The following is a 20,881-nucleotide window of genomic DNA, read 5'->3' on the forward strand; positions in this document are numbered from 1 at the left end:
CAGACTTAGGAAAATGAGGGAAATATTCCTTACACACGTTCCCATGACAACCCTGCCTGTAGTGCTGCTGGGTGTGAAGATGCTGTGTCATTCCAGCTGCATTTCAGACTCTCTTTCATATTCTCCACATTTTTTTCTTTCTGTTTTCACTGAGCGTTTCCAGCGAGGCTCCAAAATCTCAGTGCTCCAGATCGGAGTGCAGGTGCTATGGGACCACAATCTCTCCAACCCTTTGTGGCACACCTTATATAATCAGGGAAATCAAGCAAGGAACTTGTAGTGTTTGGGAATTCACACTCACAGTTGCACCATGTGCCATGTCAGTTTGTTCATAATTGCACTCTGAGCAGAAATCTGAAGACAAGAAGCAGGAGACACCAGCTAGACCAAATGCGAAAAGAAAATAATGCATCAGGTAATTTATTCTGGTGCTTTGCCATTTAGAAGCATCCCCTGTGGTCTGCCTTAGGATGCTCTGTACAGCACACAGTTGCGTGTACAAACTTTCACACAGTTTTTGTGCTGAAGCTCTACAAGACCTCAATAAAACTGAGTTAAGGGCCAGGCAGGATTTGCACTACATGCTTCCAGCATGCAAATCCTGCCTGTAGCAGGTGAAAACCACCTGACCTCATTCATCGGAACAAACTTGCATAGCGCTGTTCGTGCAATGAGCGTAATACCTACCACCCTGTATGGTAGGATTATTATTTTGTACCTTCATCTGCTGGGATGCCATGTGTGGCATGACTTCTGTCAGAAAGCACATCTTATTTTTGTCCTTACCTTGTCAAAACATTGGAGCGGCGCATTAATCATTAACGGACTGTCAGTGCTTGAACAGGTCGCATTTGTGATGCTCCAAAATAAAATGAAACGCCCACAAGCAGCTAAAACAAAAACTGAGGAGAATGAATCATAGGGAAATACAAATGCTGAGAGCAGGCAGGTGAGCGGGGTTGTGTTTTGCAGCAAAAATAGCACAGTCAGAAGTATTCTTGTTTTCAGCATTAGCTGACTGCCTTACAAAGATGCTCTGTAGGTATGAACGTTAATTTCTAATCAAGCAGCTGGCTCTGCTCCTAAAACACTGGAAAGCTGCTAATCTTTTATTAGTATTTCTTCTCCTTTTACCAGGCCTTTAATTTTTCCAACATATAAATCAACACCATTTCCTTGAGCTCTTTTGAGTTACTGAAGCAGCAGGCTTTGTGTTCTACAGGAAAGGAAGGGAGAAAGGGAAGGAGGGAGCTTGCACCTAGGGCCACAGAAGGAGTCAGGAGCAGCCTCATGTGAAAGTGGGACTGAACACCTGTTCCCATTTGCTCTGCCCACTACCTTGCCAGTATGGGAATGGCTGCTTTCAGCTGTGAAGTCAGGACGTACATGAGTACAACTGATTCCTGCACTCATTTAGGTTGTAAGCGTCCTGCGTGAGTTTTGTCTGCTGCTGGAAGTGGTCCATGTATGAAGCTTGGCAACCTGAAGCTATATGCTGATATGTTGCCCATTTTATTCATCTTAGGAAGGCAGTACACCCCACTCAGTGCTATAGAAGCCAGACGTCATGAGTAATACTGATCCTTCATGTCTGTTGTTAGCTGTAACTTATGCGCAGCAGGAGTAAGAAATCATCCTCAGAGGAACAGAGCAATGCTGCCAGCCACCTCGCGCCCTCACCCAGGCTTTCCCTGCACCTCTAGCACCAGGCACTGCTGCTGCACAGGCTGTGACTGAGCTGCCAGCATTTCCTGAAGAGAACACACTGCCTACGTGGTCACAGCAGTGCTGAGGGGGTGGGGAAAGAATTAGCTCAGCCATGACTGAATTAGAGAAATGTGTTGGGGATAAATGTGTGTGGCTCTTGACAAGACTTCAGCATTCACAGAACAGCTTTATTATCTGAACAAAAATCAGCCTTTTATTCTCATTTCTATATTTTTAACTCCTCCATTGCACAGTGCCCAAATTGTCCTGTGCACTAGCTTTGAAATCCCAGTTCCTCCTGTAACACTGTCACTATTAGGCAGGTAGGCCAGGCACACGATCTAACACACATGATGCTTCTTGCACCAGTCTTCCTTTTTATCTTGAAGATCCTGAACAGTAGGCATATCAAAGCTTTGGAGGATATAAAACCAGAGGAATTAAGTGGCATTTTTATGTGGCACTGGCCCATTCTTTTCCTCCTCCTGATCCCAGCTGTGGGGCAAGAGATAGGGCAGATCTATAAATTACCAGGCTGGCATGTTTGTGACTGCCAAATTGCTTCTTTGCCATTGCACTGATGGAATTCAAGGTTTTCATTAGCTAAAAGGGCAATTCATGCATCCCAGCTTTGGTCTCTGCAAGTAAAGGCAGGCTCCTCTTAAGATCAGTGGGACAAGTATTTGAGAGCGATGCCTCTCATCCTCTGTTGAGTGCTGAGGGAAGGTTAAGCTGAAATACTCTGTGGCTGTGCTGCTTTCTGTTTCCCTGTCAGGAAGCATAACTGATGATCTCAGGCCTGGACATCTTGATGTTTTTGTTGCAGCGCACAGAAGACAAAGACTATCACAATGAAGAGATGCAGAGCAATGAGAAATCAGATCACATGCATATGCAACCAAGATTTGTACTGCAAAGTAGTTTCAGGAGCACACCATCACCTCTGCAACTGCATGATGGGATAGCTCAGTAAATAGAGATGCTCACATTTGTCAGTGACTGCAGAATAAATCCCTATTCAAGCAATTACACACCAGTTTGGTTTCAAAGCAATCTTAGCCCATTAAAGAAGAAATGCCTATTTAAAGTATTCTGGCTTTGTGTTTAACAGATTGATTATCACCATTGCTCTTTGCCAAGCACACCCACACAAAAGAAATTCACTTGAAAACTGCCTAACTGCATTTTTGCCCATCAGACCAGAACAGCTTTGGGTATATAATAATAATTTCTTGCTTAATTATGTGTTCACTCAAGACATTTAGAGATATTCTGGTCTTGTGAGTGAAAGAGAACATTTGAGGAGAAGCAGCTCGCTCCGTCCCCAGGCAGAGAGGCTGCTGCATGGCACTGTGCTCAGCTGCCTGGCAGTGGGCACCATGCAGCGTCAGCCAGTAGCTAGATGACCTTAGGACCACTCTGTTAGATCACAGTGGAAGCTCACAACACTGTGATAGCAGGAGCTGGAAATGTTGCCACACACCTCCATCTCCTCATGGTTTTTGTCCCGTTCCTATGGCTAGAAGAAGGAACACTAGGAAACAAACCTTTACCTTTCCCATTTTTTGGTGTTTGTCCATGTTAAGTCTCCATCCCAGAAATTTGTCCGGCTGTGCATAGGAGACCTGTGGCTTCAGCACATCAAGACAAGTCTGTGGGTATGTATAAACAATTGGTGTTTTCTTGGAGGAGCCAGGAAGGCAGAGGAGGACACAGGGAGGTAGAGAAGAATCCTGCATCAACAGGACATGGATTGTCAGTCATTATTTGTGTCTGCTTCAGCTGGTGGCTACTCTCTCTAAGGCCAAAGTCAAGCTCCTGCTGCTTCTCCCATACAGCTTTGCCCTTAGCAGCCTGCGGGGCAGATCCCTTTTCATGTCCTCCTTCTTGTGTGCTGTCTGGGATCCTCCTGGGCCTTTATAGTACCTCTGTAAGATGTAAAAGATTTTCGTATTCTGAACTCTTTGTCACTTTAGCAGTGCTGATTTCTGTTCATCTCAGCTCTCCCCAGGGAGCTCTGACACCCTCCAAGGGGAAGGTGAATTTCAGAACCTGACCCTTTTAGCTGTGGTAAATCTGCTCAAAGCAGATAACTGCTGTCAGCCAGAAGATCAAGTTAAAAATCATTCTCATCAATCTGAAGAGCAAACTTAGCTTGTTGGCGTATTCAGTATCTTCGCACCTTTTCTTGCTCAAGCAGAAGTGTTCATCCCACAATAAGGACTTTTTTTCCAGCCTAGGAGAAATATTTTGCAGAGGTTTGGATGGTCTGCTGGAAATGTTTGCTGGAAACTGTCCTCTTTTGATTTTCTCTTTCTGCTCTGCTATAGGACTTATGGGCTACTCATTGGAGGCTTCACTTGGCTTTAGTCACACGCATATAAATGGTGTAAAGCGACAGGTGTTGGAGTCTAGCAAGAAGATAGAATGAGACACAGAATTTACAGAAGACCTTAGTGATCAATGTATTTGATAAATCATCCTCAGGACCAGCATTATTTATATCCATAGCTTATAAATACCTCAGGCAAAAAATTTCCTTGTATTACAAAATAGATCATTTATAATGTAATTGGAGCACTTTGCACTGCTCCAGCTTCTGGCAGTACACAGTCTGAGTTCCCCAGATCAATACAAGGCATTCTTAGGACAGTTTAAGTATGTTTGTAGAAGGAGGTCGAACCAATTTCACTACAGTTTTGTCTGATCTGAGTAAGCAAAATCAGTGTAGACCTCACATGGATCCAAGCAACTCTGTAGGCATATTGAATGAGGTAGGGCTCATTTGTGGAGTAGTGTGAACTGGAAAGTGAGGTGGACTTTTCAGGGTTTTTGCCTCTGACACTAGTTTATCCAGACAAAAAGAATGTGCTTTTACCAGAAACGCTTTGTGCATGCTTTTAATTTGATTTCTTTTTTTTTTTCTTTTTTACATTTCACACTTATAGTTTAACAGCACCCGTTCGCCCTCCCCAGTTGAGTGTTGCCACATGACCCCATGGAGTAGAAAGGTACTGGAAAAACAAGCAATCCTCTGCTGACAGCCCTGTCTCACTCATTCTTCTCCCTTCCAGATCCTCACCCTGCCTCTTGCTTGCTTTTCACTCGCTAACTCTACTGCTCTAAAAAACGCCTCTTCTGTTTCTCATGTCAGTAGGGCACAGTAACGATGGCTTTTTCCCCTCCACTCTTCACCTCAGAACGGTTTCAGGACCTCGTGGCCCCAGAGCCACGGGGCCCACTGCCCCATTAAAGGCCTGGCCAAGGCAGAGCCCATAGCATTAGTCACTGCATTTGCCTTTCTTGCAATATTTTTGCCCAACTGCCCTTTTAGTCTTTTTTTTCTTTTCCTCCACTGTGAGGGGTCCTTAGGGCAGTGCCAAGGCATTTGCACCCTGGGCACCCTGCGCTGCCTCCCTGTGCTGAGGAGGAGCTCTGGCAGCGGGAGCCAGCAGTGGGGTCACCTAACCCGCTTTGTCCCCGCTCCATTGTTATCCTGGCAGAGCCGGCAGCCAGTGCAGCCTCCGTGTCTGCTGTGTGTGGGCAGCCTTTGGGGTTTTGTGGGATTTTTTTTTTTTTCTTCATGCATCCAACTTTTGGGGAGGGGGGAGTTACCTAGGAAACAAAGTCCTTTGTGCTGCAAGTTTATATGAGCCATTCACGTCTGCCGGGGATCGGCACAAAAGCTGCAGAGAGAAAGAAGGCTGCGATGTTTTCCTAAAACCAACGTGGGAAAGCGGGGCTTCCTGCGGGCGGGAGGAGGACCTGGGGGTGCTGCGGGGGGCAAAGCTGGCCAGGTAAGTGAGCGTCCCCCCCGCACCCTGCATTAGGGTCTGGAACGTTTTTGAGGTCGCTGCCTGGAGCCAGAGGTGGCTCGTCCCCTGGGATGTATGTGGAGCCGGGGAGGGATGGCAGCGCTACAAAGGCAGCATCACCCTGCTGCCTGTCGGACCTTGCCAGGCTGGGGGTGCAGCGCTCTGTCTTCATCAGAAATCACCACAAACTGAAGAGTGATGCATAAACAGAAGTCGTAAGGGAGAAGCCAGGTAGGCAGCAGCTGGGGGTTCAGGAGAAGGGCAGCTGAGGAGGCTTTGCTCTTCATGTGGAAAGAAGAGGCAGAGTGACATCCCTGGCTGGGGGGAAGAGTTGTCACAGCTCCTGGAAGTGTTCTCGTGGAGAAAGGGGGGGAATTGGGCAGAAAAAGGTGAGTGTTTCTCACGCGTAATCCTCCAAAACAACATTTTTTTTTTCGTAATATTTTTACAAAGATAATCCAAAACAGGTTTGTAGCTAGTGCCACATAACAACATGATTAATCTGTCTGTTATATGCAGCATTTACAGCAGCTTTGCAGGACAAGGTGCTGCCAGGGGACTTGTATTGCTTCAGAAAGAGAACAAAGCATCTGTGTTGCTTCCACGCAGTTTACTTTTCTCTCTGTTTCTTTACTTTCCGTATCTAGTGCTTCTCTTATCACGCTGTAAAAATGTGCATGGTTTCTAAACAACACTTTGAATTTCTTCTGGTGGCGGCCCATCTCCTTCAGCCAGTGTCCCCCTGACCCTGGCATTGCTAACACCTGCCACTTCCCACCAGATTTCTGTAACTTTTTTTCTGCTCATGTCCATAGTTTGTAAAAATGAAATGCAAATGATTTCCTGGAGCACAGAGGGCTCTTTTTTAAGGCATCGGGCCTTCTGCTGCCTGTCCTCGAACGAATGTGTGCAAGGGGCCGGTCCTCATGGGCAGCCAGCAGAGCAGTGTGCTCAAAAGGATGCGTGAGGTATCTGTCTTCTGTGAACGGTGTGATTTCAGCCTGTACTGTGTGACTTACTGAGAGCAGCTTGCCATTGCAGCCTGTAATTGATTGCTGATCTGTGTGCCTGCTTTGTTTCAACAGTAGCCTTGTGTGACTGAGTGGTAGACACTGATTTTGAATGTATTCATTTGCAGTCCCATCCACCAGAGGACGAAGATACAGATGTCATGTTAGGGCAGAGGCCGAAAAATCCAATACATAATATCCCTTCTACACTGGATAAACAAACCAATTGGAGTAAAGCACTACCTCTCCCAACTCCAGAGGAGAAAATGAAACAAGATGCCCAAGTGATTTCTTCTTGCATTATCCCCATCAATGTCACTGGTACAAATCTCTTCTATTTCTTTATGTATTTATTGCATGGTTCGAGGGAGGTCAAGTACTTATTCTGTTTAATTTGTTTGAAGTCACTGGATGTTACAGTCTGTGGGTGAAGACCCTAGCCTGAGGGTTAGTTGCTGGAGGATAGTGGGCTAAATTCATCCCTCATGCACATCCGCTGAAGTCACTGAAGCCGCATCTAGGATTAATTTGGCCCATACTTTGCAAGTCATGCTGTACAGCGTAATGTAACACTGGTTCCCTGAATAAACAATGTACTTTTGTTGTGTATATAACCTGCAGCCTGCATTCACAAAGACCTCAAATAGCTTTTTGAGTGTAGCTGACTGAAATAACGCAGAAAGCCACAGAAATTAATCATATGATTATCATGTGTAGCAAGAGAAGAGAAACTAGAGAATGCAGGCTACTATTTGTAATGCTTTAAACATGCAAGTCATGACCATGTAGCATGTAAACCGTCGCTCTGAGATCTCTTTACATGCAGCTATGCCGAAGGTATAGTAATGGCATTTTCTTTTATTTATGTAACGCTTGGATGCATTTTACTAGATTTATTTGAAGAAGAATTTGTTTATGTAAGCACCAGCTTTATCACTGACTAAATGTGATGGATGACTTGTTTCCAGAATCAAAAATCAGGTTGTTTTTCTCTTTCTCTTCTTCTCTTTCTCTCCTTCCAGAGGGCTATGGTAAAAATAAGGTTTATCTAAATTTTCCTCAGTTATATTTTGTACCATGTTTTGATTAATATAAAAGCACAAAGTGGGCTGACTTTTCCTCACTTACAGACTTTACAATAAGCAGTCAGGAAGAAAAGCAGGGAGCTTTCAGCTAGTCTCAGACAACATACTGATGTTTCACAGTGTCTTTCCAGAAGCTGGGGGATGACAGGGAGGTCACATCATGTTGTTCCCACTTGTGTCTGTCGATAGCACCCAGCTTTCCCGCAGGACAGGCTGCCCTGCAGTGGCAGGAGGGTTGCACACCCCAGCACAGCCCCAGTCCCATCCAGGGCCCTTGGGGCTTTGGGGTTGGCTGCTTGTTGTCCAGCCTTAATGTGGCATCCCTCCTGCTCCACTGTGTGGCAGGTGATTCTTCTCAGTGGCAGCAGTGCACTCCTGGTCCCCCTTGCCCAGGGCGGTGAAGGTGTCACAAGCTCTGCTCCCCAAGGAGGTAGCAGCCAGGAGCAGGTGTCCCCACGGTGGGAAGCTAAGGGGACACCACGGGATCAGGCCACCTGCCAGCAGAGCAGCCTCAATAAGCTGCATGGTGTAGGCTGGGCACTCCCCATGGACATCCCTTAAGAAAGAAGCGGTGTGGCACATTTCCATGATGCATTAGAGTGATGCTCCTTGTGTGTAGCACATAGGACCCTCAGTATGTAGGCTTTTCAGTATCACTATTGTCACACAATGCAGTTCAGAGGAGAAATACAGCAGCAAACCAATGGGACCAATGTTTACTCTTCCAGTAATAGAAATTTTTGCCTAGACTCCACCTGCCATACATTGGAACCAAATTTCCTGATCACTTTTACAGATCAAGAATGGTATGTAATCTTCTGGATGTTTATGTGTATCATTCTCATTAGCACTAATGGGAATAATTTGTATGCGTCACGGGGAGGATGTACCCTCTTCCACTTCCCTATCGGAGATGGCCCGTGCATCTGGCACACAGAGCATGTTCAGCTAACTCACAATTGCTGGAAGCCCAGCAATGGTTCCGGTTGATTTTCATTTCAAAGAGTTTGCTTTCATTTCTCTGTTTTGTTCTTCAAGCTTTTCCCAACCCCGAGAAATGTTCACTTTTCAAAAATTGACTGTTGTTGGAGTTTATGGCACTTTCCTTCCATATTAAAGAAAGTTCTTCCTCTCCTTATTTCAGGGGCGTTGGTGGTTACAGGACATCTGTCTGAAGCCTCTATTTCACTGTAGTAGTTTTCAAGAAGAACTTTTACAAGAAAGTTACTTTTTAACGTTTTACATTGTTATGTAGTGTAATATGTATGTGTACGTCTGTGTATAATTATGTTTTATATAATTATACGCTATTAAAATAGTTTTTATCAGGTGTTTTTTTTTTTATTTTGTTTTCTTCAACTCGTTTGTTTTTCCTAAGATTACAAACCACTGTACCAGCGATCCTGATGTTAGTGTTTTTATGGACCTGGCATAATTTTTCTGCCCCATCCCACGTCAGCTTTAGAGAGCGGGAGCATATAGAAAAAACAGAACGGGGGGGGGGGGGCAGGCCTTTCAGCAAGCCTCCTTTTAACTTTATGTTGACCACAGTGTAAAAAGCAAAGTGAAAGAGACTTTTCTGTGGCAATGCCATGGGAACATAAAGAAAATGAGGAATTCTTGCCCATTCTCCGTGACCATGGTTATAAATAGATGTGCATGTAAACCTAGGCTCCTAAATCCACATTTAGGATCTTGAATGTGTGAGCTGATTCCCTGAGCAGACTCCCACGTGTCCTGCTGAGTGCAGAGCACTTGGGAAAGTCAGGCCACGTACTGGCACACATCAATATCTGCTGCCCATTTACTTTATTTTCTGCTGTGTGGAAGAAAGAAAAGAGTGTTTTGGAGTTGGCCCCTTTTAGCTGTCTTCTTCCTTTCTGAAATGTTATCCCCTTTGGCATATTGGTCTCCTAATAAGACCTCAGCTACTACAATATGACATTAAATTCTAAATTGTTTTCTTATGCTTAGTTGCATAAAATAAGTCAGACTATAGCTAGATAGATTACTCCTTGCTGACAGGTTACCATCATTGTCCCTACAACATATGGATAGATAGTTATAAGAAAGATGTCCTGCTACCAAGAGCTCTCAAATCTACTTTCCTTTCTGATTTTCTTTTCTTTTTCTTCTTTTTCTTTTTTCTATACTCCTTCTGTTACTTGTGGCAGACCAGGCTGCTGAGGGGGAGCTGGAATTAGATGTAAAACTGTGATACGCTGTAATATAATTTATGTAAGAGCTACATAAGGGCTCCCTTATGTTTATTCACAGGCTTAATCCAAGCTCACATACTGCCACTGTGTTCCAGCCATGACATTTTGTTTACTATTTCTAAAGGCTAATGAGACCTATTTATGGGTTGCAGGAGTTGGTTTTGACAGAGAGGCTAGTATACGCTGCTCTCTTGTTCACTCACAATCTGTACTACAGCGGAGACGAAAGTTGAGGAGGAGGAAAACCATCTCTGGCATCCCCAGAAGAGTGCAACAAGAAATAGGTGTAGTATAAATACAACTCTTCTGTAGATAGCTTTCTAACTGACTTAAATTGCAGAGATATTGAGCTGGTAGTGGGCCTTTCGAAGAAGTGAAACCCTGAAAGCACAACTGGTCGTGGAGTTTGGGAACGATGTGTTTTGTTTTTTTTTATTTACTGCAGTCAGCAAAGCTATATTACTCCATATGGCCTTGATGTAGTGGGGGCCTTACCGAGTAATATAGATGTACATGTCCAGCTCTTATTGTGTAAATGTTAATCAGTCGTTTGGTTTTTTTTTTTTTCATTTAATTTTTGTTATAAACCCATAGTTGCGTGCATAAAAAGTAACTAGATTAAGTGAAAGTTTTTTCTTGTGTGAGGGGATCTTAAGGTAAAGAAATGACAGATGTTGCTCAGCAAAGTGTTGAGCTGCCACAGCTCACTCAGATATCAGTTGGATATCCGCATTAGAGACAGCTGCTGGTACCCCCACTGAAAGCTTTGCTAAAAGTTCCTTTTTGTTGTCACGCTTGTGCTCAGTTCCTTCCCTGCGTTCTTTATTACCAAGATTATTTGAAATCAAGAAGCTTACCTCGCCTTTTTTCCAGGTGAATTAAGAGCAACTCTGTTGAGGGCAAATCAAGTGTAAAATTGGTCTTAACTCAAAAATAAATGAACGGGATCATTATTTCTTAATGTTCATCTGCACCTGAAGATGGCTCTGATACCTCAGTCGGTTGCTCTGAAATTTAATCGGAAGCATAAGGAATGTGTTTATCATAGGGAATAAGCAACCAGAGAACCTATGAAACAAAGATCCTGTTACTGTGCAAATATTCTTGGTAGGAAAGAAGCAGATAATGGAAATTCTGAAAAGATATGTAGTTAAAATGGTATTAGTTGTAGAAGTTTATAGAGTGTTTTGTCAGGCAGCTATTCCTGAAAATTGCCTGGAGCTACTTGCGCTACAGTGACAAAAACCAAAAAGTTAATATTCATCTTAATATTTACCACAGCAAGATCAGCTCTGCGTGAGATCACATTGCAGAAATAGGAGAACAGATATCACATTGCAGGACTGGGAGAATTCCCCACCTCACTGCGATGAGGTCTGCTTTATATACATGTTGTAGCTGAGTTAGGTTTGGTACAACACTCAGCAAGATTAAATGCTGATACGCTTCTTGGGTTGCTCTGTGGGTCGTCTTGTGTCAGGACATTCGAAGCGGTCTCTCACCCAGCTTTACGTGTACCCTAGATTCGGATGAGTCGCCGGTGGCAAGGGAGCGCAATGTGATTGTGCATGCCAACCCGGACTTCTCCAGTGCTGGCAGCCGACGCTCAGGGACCAGGGACTCAGAGTGTCAGACGGAAGAAATCCTGATCGCCGCTCCCTCCCGGCGCCGCATCCGCGCACAGAGAGGGCAGAGTGTGGTCGCCTCCCTCTCACACTCCGCTGGCAACATTTTGGTTCTGGCAGACAACGGGGATGCTGTCTTCGCTGCTGCTGTCAGCAACCGCATCCGCTCGCGGAGCCTCCCTCGCGAGGGAGCGAGAGCCAGCGAGGGTGACACAGCTGCCACCGTCAAGAGTTCAGCGTACGAAGCGGAGTGCTTCCTAGCCAGCCAGGAGAGGCACCCAAAAAAAGCAAACGAGGTCCTGAGCAAACAGGGTTCGCAAGAGCACCAGCCCCTGGGTTTAACTTGCCCACAGCACCTGCACAGCCCTGAACACAGCATCGGTGAGAGAGGGAGGTCGCGACTGTCAAGGATGGCAGATTCGGGAAGCTGCGAGATTTCATCCAACTCAGACACTTTTGGGAGCCCCATTCACTCCATCTCCACAGCAGGAGTCCTGCTTAGCAGCCACATGGACCAGAAGGACGATCACCAGTCCTCCAGCGGCAACTGGAGTGGGAGCAGCTCCACATGTCCCTCTCAGACATCCGAAACCATTCCTCCTGCCGCCTCTCCACCGCTGACTGGCTCCTCGCACTGTGACTCTGAGCTTTCCCTCAACACCGCTCCCAACGCCAATGAGGACTCGAGTGTCTTCATTACAGAGCAGTATGGTGACCACGTGGACAAGGTCAGAGGCCACAGGGCAAGCTCCTTCACCTCCACTGTGGCAGATCTACTTGATGACCCCAACAACAGCAACACGAGTGACAGTGAGTGGAACTATCTGCACCACCACCATGATGCATCCTGTCGCCAGGACTTCAGCCCTGAGCGCACTAAGGCTGACAGCCTGGGATGCCCGAGCTTCACGAGCATGGGCACATATGACAGCTTCCTAGAGAAGAGCCCCTCTGACAAGGCAGACACTAGCTCACACTTCTCTGTGGATACTGAAGGATACTATACCTCCATGCACTTTGACTGTGGTCTCAAGGGCAACAAGAGCTATATTTGCAACTGTGCAGCTGCAGGCTCCGAGAGCGGCCAGACAGCAAGTGTGACCTCCAGCCTGGCTGACTGCACCTGGCAGGAATGCATTGGTCACAGAAGGCAGGGACGGCAGGGCATCTCTCTGAAGAAACCAAAGGCAAAGCCAGCTCCACCAAAACGCAGCTCATCTTTGAGGAAATCTGAGGGCAGCGTGGATCTTCCCGAGAAGAAAGAACCAAAGATTAGCGGTGGGCAGCACGTGTCACACACTGCCAGGGAAATGAAACTGCCACTTGAGTTTTCCAACACACCTTCCAGAGTGGAGGCCTCTAGCCTGCCACCCAAACCCGAGCTGCCCTGGATGAGCCAGAGCGATGGCGGCATGAAGGATGCTCAGTTTGATACGGCCGACATGCCATCCTTCAAAGATGAAGGTGCTGAACAACCTCACTATGCAGACCTCTGGCTCCTGAACGACTTGAAATCTGGTGATCCTTACAGGTCTTTATCTAATTCGAGCACTGCTACGGGTACCACAGTCATAGAGTGCATCAAGTCACCAGAAAGTTCGGAGTCCCAGACATCCCAGTCTGGGTCACGAGCCACCACCCCATCCCTCCCTTCTGTTGACAGTGAGTTTAAACTGGCCTCCCCAGAGAAGCTGGCGGGGCTGGCTTCGCCCTCCAGTGGGTACTCCAGCCAGTCAGAGACACCGACCTCTTCCTTCCCAACTGCTTTCTTCTCTGGACCACTGTCCCCAGGGGGAAGCAAGAGGAAGCCAAAAGTACCTGAGAGGAAGTCCTCGCTGCAGCAGCCACTCTCTAAAGACGGCACCATGTCTGCAAGCAAAGACCTTGAACTCCCGATTATACCTCCAACCCATCTCGACCTAAGTGCTCTTCACAGCGTCTTGAATAAACCGTTCACTCACCGGCACCAGCTGCACGCCTTCAACCCCAGCAAACAGAGCGCGGTGGGCGAAGCCCTCAGCCCCAGCCACCCCTCTGCTCTCGCCATCACCCCGTCCGTCCTCAAGTCAGTGCACCTCAGGGCCATCAGCAGGCCTGAAGAAGTGAAGCAGAAGGGCAGCATCCCTGACCTGCTCTGCATCCATGAGCCCACACTGGTGGCTGGTGATGTTTCACCAGGGAAAATGAGAACACTCCTAGCTAAGAAGCCAGTATCACGGCAGTACTCCACTGAGGAGGCCATCATGTCGTATATTGACTCTTCCTCTGCAGAAATGGGCCCTGGGAAGCCATCTTTAGAAAAAAGCTCCTCTTTCAGTGGGCAGAGTAGTTGCGAGCAGGAAATTGTACCTTCAGCAGGTGTGCCTCTGGTTGAAATGAAAACTCTGAATGACCAAATAACCCCAGCCACTGCGTGTTTGCCAGACAGTGCTCTAAATCAGACTTGTGCAGTTTCTACAGAAGGATTTCAGAAAGGCTCAGCTCTCCTCACAGGTGATCATGAAGCAGAGAAAGCAAACAGGGGAGCAGAATCGGAGAGCCGCCTCGAGCATGCGCAGGCCCAGCCTGATCTCTGTGGCAGTGGGCAGCAGCTGGAGCTCAGCATGGCGGGTGACGGCCCCGCTCAGGCAGAGGGAGCAGATGTCAGCGATCAGCTTAAGCACCAACTCGATTTAAGCCACCACGTGCCTGGGAATATCAGCTACGAATCAGAAACAGCAGCAGTAAACTTGCTCAGTGAAGTCAGTTGCAAACAGGAAAACATTGCATCAGGTATTCCTACCAGAAGTGCCTCTGGTACCAGCGAGGCAGAAGAGACAGCGGGTGGAACAGAAGAGCCATTGCTGAAAGGTCAGTTGGGTCCTCTCTTCTGTGCTGCAGTTCATTCTGCAGTGGGGGGTGTCACTGACATTGAGATGAAGGACTGGGGCCCTGGAGGTGTCACACAGCATGACAGACCTCAGTTAGCCCTCCTGGGCTGACAGCACAGCAATCAGAGGTTAGAGGATAAAGTCTATATGGCCAGCATTGGTCACTTGCTTATGCAGTGAGCTGATGCCTTGCGATAGCAGTGCTCTTTCAAAATACAGCAGTGGTCTGACTCTAACCGTGGTTTCTGTCCTTATCTCAGAGTCTTCTCCAAGCGACGACTCCATCATGTCCCCACTGAGTGAAGACTCTCAGGCTGAAGCTGAGGACGTTTTTGTGTCTCCCAACAAGCCTCGCACTACTGAGGACCTGTTTGCAGTCATTCACAGGTGATCTAACCTTGCAACTAAGAACCATGAAAGCCAGCCAGCCTTTCCCCAGCTGCATGGTCATCCACTGCAGAATAATTATCTGATGGTTAAGCCCTGTCTTTCCCCCAGACAGTCGTAGCTATTGTGGAGCTATGACCAAGGCATGCAGAAATATCTCAGTCAGTACTAATTTTGGATGTCATGAAGTCTCACTGGTGCCTGGCCTTGAGAGTATGGGGAAGAGTTAACCCTTCTCAGATTGGGTCAAATTCTTAATAATTGACACATGGTATAATAATCATAATCTAGACTCAGACTTTACACAGAAGATGAATCACTCTGGCCCTTGGAGAAACCAGGTGATAGTGGAGGTGTCCCTCGCCACCCAGGCTTTGCCATCCAGTCGTGTTTCTGACTGAGTCCCATTTAGGGCTTGCTGCTGCTGGATTTTATAGGCAATATTTCACATGCCATTATGCTTCCATGTTCTGTATCACATTCTGGCAACCCAGTGCCTGGGCATTGATGAAGAGGAGGCATCTCTTCAAATTTAGGGTGTTTTGCATTCAGTTGAAATTTGTGATCACAGATGAAAGTTTTTTAATAGTGACTCAGTTACGATGATTATCTGGCTAGCCTGGGACTTGTAAGCATCGTGTCTTTACATAAAAACAGCAGATTGTGCATAAAAGATTGTTTTAAAAGAGCCAGGTAAGATCGAGAGAGAATGTGACACAGTGCTTCATTCCTTGCACAAGAGCTATTATGCCTCAAAGTGCTGTCAGTCACTGACAGCCTCTGATATTTGGCAGAGGGATTAAGAGAGACCTAGTTTGCTTGAAAGCATGGTGAATCAGTGTAACTCCAGACTAGTGGGAGACGTTGTTCTACAAAGATAGCATATGAAAGAGCGCTTCTTTGTATTTTTACAGATCAAAAAGGAAAGTTCTTGGGAGAAAGGACTCTGGAGATCTGTCTGTGAGGAACAGACTGAGAGCTTCTTCTGGGACTAGCAACCAGCCGCCCGCCAGCAGCACACTGCCCGCCAGCAGCACGTCACCTGCCAGCAGCGCAGGTGCCCCCATAAGCAGTCAGAGGTCCCCCGGGCTGATATACAGGAATGCCAAGAAGTCCAACACATCTAACGAGGAGTTTAAACTACTGCTCCTTAAAAAGGGCAGTCGGTCTGATTCTAGCTACAGGATGTCTGCCACGGAAATCCTGAAAAGCCCTATTCTGCCCAAGTCTCCTGGAGAGCTGACAGCAGATGCTTCCCAAAGCCAGGATGAGTGTCCCCCGGTGACAAGCCCCGATGCATCATCCCCGTTGTCCCCCTGCTCGCCGAGGGTCAACACAGAAGGCTTCTCCTCCAAGAGCTTTCCCATGTCAGCATCTTCACGAGTGGGGCGCTCGCGGGCACCACCGGCCGCCAGCAGCAGCCGGTACAGCGTGCGCTGCCGGCTGTACAACACGCCAATGCAGGCCATCTCAGAGGGAGAAACTGAGAACTCAGATGGCAGCCCCCACGATGACCGCTCTTCTCAGAGCTCAACATAGGCTGCCAGGGACTGCTGACACCATGCGAGCTGCGTAAGGATGTGAATAGAAGAGGCCAATGCTGTAGCAGTCAAAACAATAATTGCAGGGCAATATCAATGCTTCGATGTGTTTGTGTTCATAGGACGTTGGGGAAACAGAGGACTACGGCTGTAGCTATTTATGACCATACATTTTCTAAACGTAGAAGGATAGGGTATGTCTATTCTGTTTTCCTTTAGCTTCATTTGGTTTATCCCACTCATTTCTGTCATCACTGTATATTTCAAGGGTATACACTTTTCATAGAGTTCAAAGTGACTTTTTGTGTTGGTTTTTTATTTTTTATTTTTATTTTTTCCCAGAAGCTGCCCATCTAGAAACAGATTCCTCATTGTAGTGCTTCCCTAGAGAGAAAAATAAAAAAGCAAATGCTCTCGAGGATTGGTATTTTTCTACACTAAAATGAGCTGAAACAAAATTTAGAAGAAATTAACAAAACATATGTAAATACCATATTTTTGATAAGAATTTGTAAATAGAACTATCAAAAAGTGGACATGTGGCAAACAACTTCCTGCATAACAACTTTATGTTTATAGAAGACAAAAGGAGTCAAATGTAATAACTGTATTCTGTGAATACCATTTTCATATCAAACATAAGTTCATGTGGCCACCAATAACCACTTTCGGTGCCATAAGCCTCAAAGAAGACATTCAGCAGTCGAAAGGAATTCTCCACCTCAGCTAACGAACCGTACCAGCTGACCGAGATGGGATTGAAGTAACCATTTGTCTTTCTAGCATAGCTCCAACAAGCTAACTGAGAAGTGTATCTGTGAGTTGTAGCACGACCATCGGTTGGGAAGATAGGCGTGCTTCTGACAGAACAAAGTCATTCCTAACACAAAGTCCCATGCGGTCCCATCTGACGGTGCCCCCGGGCCTTTGTGCCAACAGGGACTGCTTTAGCAAGAATAGACGCAAGGAAATAGTATTCATATTCCTATTAGGCTATTGGGATACATAACACAGTCATAACCTGGTAACGATAATCTTTAAACATGATTAGTTTGTGGCTCTTAAGGGAAACAAATAAACGATAAGCATGCAACAAGCGCTTTCAATTTATCAGTAAATATCTGCGATGATTTTCAGTGAAGCTTTCTCTTTGTGCTGATGAGATTCATGCTACCTAAATATTTACCAAAATGACACTGTGAAAATGTAGCTGGGAAATAGGTACGTGTATGCATTATTTATATTCGTTGCGAAACCGCAAAGGGGAAAGCTCTGGTTTCTTGTGCCAGCCGCAGACGTTTGGGTTTCGCCTGGGTTCACCAGAGCCGTGCAGCAGGGTGGGGGACTGGGACGGGCTGGGAGAGGAGACAAATCAAAGCAACTGCTTTGATACAAATGAAGGCAGGGAAATAAAAGCTTAATTACTTGAAGTTACTTGAATTTTCTTGTCTTAAAACTGAAAGGATGCGTACTTCTAAGCTCAGCCCACAAGTTGCTTTATACTTTTTCTTTGTAAATGAAATAAAACCAGTTGTTGGTCTGATTCTCCTTTGGGCCACCACTGTTTTCACAGCGTAGCCCAACCATGCTGCTCAGAGAACAAGGCCCTCTCTGTCCAAAATTGGTGCAGTTGGTGTTGTTTGCTGTAGGATATGCTTGGGAGTAGAGGAATAGAAGGGATGTTAGTGCACAGAAATAGCGCAAGAAGAAAGGTGGTACGCAGTAAGACAGATTGAACAGGACAGCAGAAAAAGAATAGTTGGATCCTAAAAAAAAATGAATCAAAGCTGGCTTTAAGCATAAGGAAATGGTAGGGAAGCGGGATGTGTGAAATGGGTTTTTCCTTTTGTTTTTTCTTTTTCTTTTTTTTTTTTTTTTTTTTTTTTTGCTTTTAATCATGTAGTGCATAAAACTAAGAGTTCTGAAAGCAGGCCGACTGTGTTTTGAAGAGGAAGGTTCTTACGATTTTAAAACAGTTCAAGCAAGTCAGAGGGGTTTAACAAATCCTCAGAGGCATTCCCCATAAGGTTTATGTCTCATTTTGTCTCGCATGCACTACAAAATATGTAATTCAGGGTATCCTGCCATCCTCCTGTGTCGTCTGCTTGTGTGCAGTATGCGAGGTGGAGTCACTATGCACGTGGTATGTGTGTCAAGAAGAGGGGTGGTATATCAGCTAAGGGGCTTCAATAGTGGGAAGTCTGAATCAGTTGTAGTAAGGGCAGGTGGAGTTAGGTTCTGGAAATAAATGGCTACTCTTATTAGTAGCTTAGTTAAGAAAAGGAGCAGAAATGCAAGTAAAAGGAGCGAATGTTCTAAGGAATTGTGTAGCATATAACAAAACACGTTTCAGAAAACATGAGGAAGCTTAGATATGGGAGAAAAGCCTTAGTTTTGTCATCTGAACTCTTTTTCCATACAAGTTTTACCCGGAGCACCTTTATAAACACATTTGTCCATAAAGACATTACATATGATTAAAGAGTCATTCAAACCTGTAAAGAGAATACAGCTGAACTGACGTTGGTGGTACCGCTTTTTATTACCAACAATTTCATAGATGCCACAATATGCAGACACTGACAGACTTGAATTGTGAGGCAGTACTTCACATGCAACGTGGTCAGAGAACAGTAAGACCAGAGGACAAGCTGTAGAGGGGAACATCGTATATCTTGAGACAGGGTACAGCACATGCATTAGGCAACCAGTGAACCATCATTTCAAACCATGTTCTGTTGTTTGCACTGATGTTGAGGAAGTTACACGGCTGTATGTTCTGAAAACTAACATTTACCCCTTTTCCTTTTTTTCTTGTGGCAGCGTAGAGGAGATGGAATAGTTGTAGCAAATAAAGCATATATGTGCTTTTGCCAAAGGTCAGTGATGGAGTGCATTTGCTGCAGTGGTGGCAGATATAGAGAAATACTGTAGGTTATGACTTAAAGAATTAAAATAAAATAAAAATAAAAAATTAAGAAGGTTACAGTGTAACTATTTTGGTACTAGCACCAGTTCATGCTGGCAGAAAAGACAATGGTTTATGGACTTGCATCCATTTTGTATTTTTGTAATATTTGTAAATAGGAACTTTTTAAATTGTTGCAAAGATGGTTTCTTTTGTAAAATGTTTTCAAAGTTTACATTAAATCCAAGCCTTTGTATATTTTAGAGCTGTGCAACACTTTAAGTCTTGTATTTATTTTTAGTAAAAACGGTGACAGTTTCATTGTGAACCCCTCTCAATAAAATGTGTCGGAAAAGTTTGATTACCTAGAAAGTGTGTATAGAAACTGCAAATAAACGTGACTGCTATTAAATCTCACCTCCTCCTTACTTGTCATGAAACGTGAAGTCTAATCTACTCAACAACAAGTGTGGTATTTCCAGAAGTCTCGGGCCATTCAGCGCTGCAAAGTATTTAATCTTTGTCTTCCCTTAAAGTTAAGCCTGTTTGGTTCCTGGGAGACTGAGAAGTCTGGGCTGGAAGTTAGGTGCTCTAAATGCTCTAAAATTGCATGCCTGCAGGTGAAGGGAAGACACTTTTGTTTCATCTGTCATTCTGCCAGTAGCTTTTCAACCCTGTACTCGAGTTCTTAAAAAAAATGCACGTGTTCAAAAAAAAAAAGCTGAAAGACAGGGTTCCAGTGCCTCAGTGTGGAAAAAATCAGCCTTGGGGAACGCAGCTGAGCTATCTGAAAACATGTCTTGCAAAGATAGGAAGATTTCCCCATGGTGGCGTGGTACTACAGTATTCTCCAAGTGGGAATTGGCTTATGTAATATTTGCTTTAACCAGATGGTCAAGTATTAAATGGTTACGTCAATCATCCGTTGATGTATTATGCACCTCTTCCAATCCAGAAATACAGATAAGCAAGAACTGTAGGAAAAACTTAGCCCACAGAGGCAGGCACAATCTGTTTCCTACCTGCTTGCTGTACGCTTGTCTATTTTTTTATGCTCAATGGGAAGAAAATTAAAAGCTAGAGTTCATAAAATACAACCACTGCTTTTTTTTTTTTATGTATGTGAAGTCAGTGACTTCTGTCTTTGCAAAATCCAGGCTTCAGCACATACCTTTGGTTCTGTGTACGTAGAATACCACAGTCAAGCCCATCCAGTGACAATACAAACCAGATGCTATAGGTACTATTGCATACACAAGCTCTTCTCAGGTTGCACCTTCTGGCTCAGCAGAGCATCCCACCATGCTGTCCAGTGGACGTGTGTGGGAAGACTAAAGAGCGTGAAGGGGCTGAGTTTTGTTTGGAAGATTATAAAGCACATGGGTGTTATAACATAGATGCTGCAGTTAAAATGTTGGTACTTTCTCTGCAGAGTGCAATTCAAACACACACATACGTACCCCCGCAACAAAACTACCTACCACAAGGCCTTGCCTGTGGTGTTTACAGAGGCTTGGCAATTCAGTTCAAGTACCAAGTCAAATGAGATCCTCCTTGAACTAGCAAATATGAGGAATATCTTCATTTCCACATCCAAAAGGATTCAACATCAGAATGCTTTTTAAGTAGTGATGCTGGTGCCTGCTTTTGGGAGTACTCCCAGTGCTCTCATATGCTGCTATCTGGGAAGTCAAGTGCTTCCCCAGTGGTCTGG

At 45.3% G+C, this 20,881-nt stretch overlaps 1 protein-coding gene across 1 annotated transcript in view; it reads left to right on the forward strand.

Moving 5' to 3' along the window:
* The window catches only part of NHS (NHS actin remodeling regulator), a 242,730-nt gene extending 226,152 nt beyond the window's left edge, over positions 1 to 16,578 (forward strand). The window contains exons 4-9 of the mRNA XM_065741357.1: positions 4,656 to 4,718; positions 6,661 to 6,853; positions 9,989 to 10,120; positions 11,360 to 14,311; positions 14,592 to 14,718; positions 15,633 to 16,578. Of these exons, the coding sequence (XP_065597429.1) occupies positions 4,656 to 4,718; positions 6,661 to 6,853; positions 9,989 to 10,120; positions 11,360 to 14,311; positions 14,592 to 14,718; positions 15,633 to 16,257 (4,092 nt within the window). The 3' untranslated portion in view covers positions 16,258 to 16,578. The remainder of the gene's footprint in view (positions 1 to 4,655; positions 4,719 to 6,660; positions 6,854 to 9,988; positions 10,121 to 11,359; positions 14,312 to 14,591; positions 14,719 to 15,632) is intronic.
* The last annotated feature ends 4,303 nt before the right edge of the window (positions 16,579 to 20,881 follow it).

This window comes from Cyrtonyx montezumae, unplaced genomic scaffold (assembly GCF_038088225.1).
Source record: "Cyrtonyx montezumae isolate F1298 unplaced genomic scaffold, pur_monq_1.0 scaffold_3, whole genome shotgun sequence".
NCBI lineage: Eukaryota > Metazoa > Chordata > Aves > Galliformes > Odontophoridae > Cyrtonyx > Cyrtonyx montezumae.